Below are 2950 nucleotides of genomic sequence, written 5' to 3'. Positions count from 1 at the left end.
TTGGTAGCTGGCTAGCTGCTGTCCATAAACTGGTGGCCACCACGTTCAACTCAAACAGTGACGTATGAACTTCTGAAATCAAGTAAAACAGTTTTTTACTCTTCAGATTCTCTCATTTTGACATGGTTTTTGAATATATATTTAAATAATAGATGACCAATGAATGACAACTTTTAATCATCTGTGTTTGAATAAAATGCAAGCCACGAACAAATCCCATAGTATAAATCCTTGCACATCTTTGAGCTTATAAATAAGCTGCTTTCCAGTACCACTAATTAAGTTTTTTTTTTTCTACAAATTCTGAAGAGCACTATTAACCATTAAAAATCAAGAGCAATGGTTTCTGCTTATTATTCTTCCAATGTTTCAGCAGCATTATTGTTGATTTTTATTTTCATGATCAACACTTCCACGGTTACCTTTGCTGGCAAGTTTTACCAAGATTTCTACATAACATGGGGAGGGGACTATCATGCAAAGATGCTCAACAACGGGGACCTCCTTGCTCTCTCTCTTGACAATGTCAGTGGCTCAGCTTTTGAGTCATATAATCAATACCTATATGCAAAGATTGATATACGGATCAAGCTTGTTGCTGGAAACTCTGCTGGCACTGTCACTACCTTCTATGTAAGTATCCTGAAACTTATACACACACACACACAGTAATATAAGTGATTTATGGGAAAATAGATGAGAGGTTTTTTGCCATGAAATCACTCAAGTGAAAATTGCAAGAGTACTTCATATATTAAATTCTAATGCTAACGGTATACTGGTACATTTATATGTTTCAGTTATCATCAACTGGGTCATCCCATGACGAGATAGACTTTGAATTCTTGGGGAATGTTACTGGTGAGCCTTACATTCTTCATACTAATGTGTTCTGCCAAGGCAAGGGTAACAGAGAGCAGCAATTCTATCTTTGGTTTGACCCCACTGCTGATTTCCACACCTATTCTCTACTTTGGAATCCCCAAAATGTTATGTAAGTAAGCATCTATCACATAGAAAAAAAAAATGTTATATAAAATACAATAAATTGCATTTTGTCCCCTCATGTTTGGTGCAATTGCAACCATTGCAACCCCATATATCATCTTCAAACCATTGCAACATCACATATCCGTTAGCTAATTTGTTAAATTGATTGTTAAGTGATGATGTGGAAAGGGCTAATCTCACATTTTGCTGACATGGTGCCCGAATTTCGTTACGTGGTTAAAAACTGTGCATGTCAATTAACATATCCACCTATGATCAATTACTGTCCAAATTCTCCTCCTTTATTTATTTTTTAATTTTCTAACGGTCATTTTTTTGTGATGCAATTTTTCTTAACACTCACCAATTTTTTTTTTAATTTATAGGAAGAAAAATTAGTCTGATCAAATTGTTAAGTACATGTCACCAACGAGGTAGATATTATGTTCAATTAATGTCAACAAATCATATGTGATATCTCTAGCATTATTCTAATTTCGATCAGAAACCTCAAGTCCTATGTATTGATTATCTTATCAATAGTTACATGGCTTTGTAAGAAAGGATGCTCTCTAATACTGCTGCGTGTATATGTAGATTCTTGGTTGATGACCTTCCAATTCGACAGTTCAAGAACCAGGAGTCGTTTGGTATTCCATTCCCCAAAAACCAGGCTATGAGATTATACTCCAGTCTCTGGAATGCTGATAACTGGGCCACAAGAGGTGGACTTGTAAAGATAGATTGGACACAATCGCCCTTCACTGCCTCCTACATGAACTTCAATGCCGATGCTTGCATCTGCTCTTATGGCACTTCTTCTTGCGATTCAAAATCAAATAAAGGATCATGGTACTGGAAGACTCTTAACATTGCGGATCAAGGGAGGATGCAATGGGTGCAAAAGAATTATATGATCTACAACTACTGCACAGACGTAAAGCGATTCCCTCAAGGATTTGCCCCAGAATGCTATCTTACCATTTTTCCCTACAGGGGTCACAGCGCAGCTCATACATAATTATTCATTTAGTCTCTGCAGAAGAAGTGTGTTTACCTTTGATTTGAATTGGACCCAAGAAAACATAAACATTCTTAACATGTTAAAGGCAGCTTGTTTACGTTCGTTTTATTTTTGTTTAAACTTACTATTTTGTTTTTAAGATTTTGATTCTTCTTGCATGACGATGCGGATGTAGGCACGAACTGTAGGACCTTGTAAGAATCTTGTGTTATTGTTCGGTTGATATATTTTCTTAGTGTGTTTTGGTGGGTATTGTTTGTTGATCCTTGTTTGTCAATGTTCATCATATTTGAACGAACTCCTTTAAGGGATGAAGTCACTCGTAGTTCATTTGGTTTGGGGATTTTTAGTAAATGAATGACCCACTAAAAAGAATTGGTGTTTGGTTTATTTGGGTGAATATGGTAATAGACTGCCTACATATCTGATAGGGATTTTACAAGGGATAAAAACACTAAAATACTTGCAAGAGTACAAGACAATTGTAGTATAGATGGCTCTAGTAAGGTCGTTCTCCTCAAGATTGAATAAATAATTTATGTTAAATCAAATCTTAATTAATTATTTAAAACAAAGTTTGAGAAAAATGTGATTTTGTGATTTAAATAATAAAGACGAATTTAATAGAAAATAATTAAATAAAGTGACAAACTAAAATAAACTAAAAGAAAACGGTTTTTGAAAATTAAATTGTAAAAGCCTAGGTGTGACAACCCATCCCGAATGTTTATATTATTTTGTCGTCAAGAGCGTGGAAGTTACTAATTTACTCTTGAACGTTACATGGTGAGGGTGTAATTGAACTAGGTTGGGACCAATCCATTTTCCTTCTTAGCTTTTGGACCAATTAGATTTTAAGTTTTATTTGTTTTTGGTTGGTGACCCAACCTAGACCAACACATGCACATCAATCGTTGACTCTCTCTCCTCCCTCTA

General features: G+C 35.2%; 1 protein-coding gene across 1 annotated transcript; it reads left to right on the top strand.

The window, feature by feature from the left end:
• The first annotated feature begins 289 nt into the window (after positions 1-289).
• On the top strand, positions 290-2268 carry LOC114820317 (xyloglucan endotransglucosylase protein 7-like). The gene is made up of 3 exons (XM_029090876.2): positions 290-633; positions 801-994; positions 1588-2268. The coding sequence occupies exons 1-3, from the start codon at positions 340-342 to the stop codon at positions 2009-2011; spliced, it is 912 nt and encodes a 303-aa protein (XP_028946709.1). The 5' UTR covers positions 290-339; the 3' UTR covers positions 2012-2268.
• The last annotated feature ends 682 nt before the right edge of the window (positions 2269-2950 follow it).

Source organism: Malus domestica, chromosome 13 (genome assembly GCF_042453785.1).
Source record: "Malus domestica chromosome 13, GDT2T_hap1".
Lineage (NCBI taxonomy): Eukaryota > Viridiplantae > Streptophyta > Magnoliopsida > Rosales > Rosaceae > Malus > Malus domestica.
The sequence above is the reverse complement of the archived record's forward strand: the minus strand, read 5'-3'. Positions and strand labels throughout refer to the sequence as shown.

Bases quoted from the DNA above. Each gene is read 5' to 3' on its own strand.
- LOC114820317 (XM_029090876.2), top strand. From the start codon at position 340: ATGGTTTCTGCTTATTATTCTTCCAATGTTTCAGCAGCATTATTGTTG. The intron at 634-800 runs GTAAGTATCCTG...TATATGTTTCAG, and splicing joins GCACTGTCACTACCTTCTAT to TTATCATCAACTGGGTCATC. The intron at 995-1,587 runs GTAAGTAAGCAT...GTGTATATGTAG, and splicing joins TGGAATCCCCAAAATGTTAT to ATTCTTGGTTGATGACCTTC.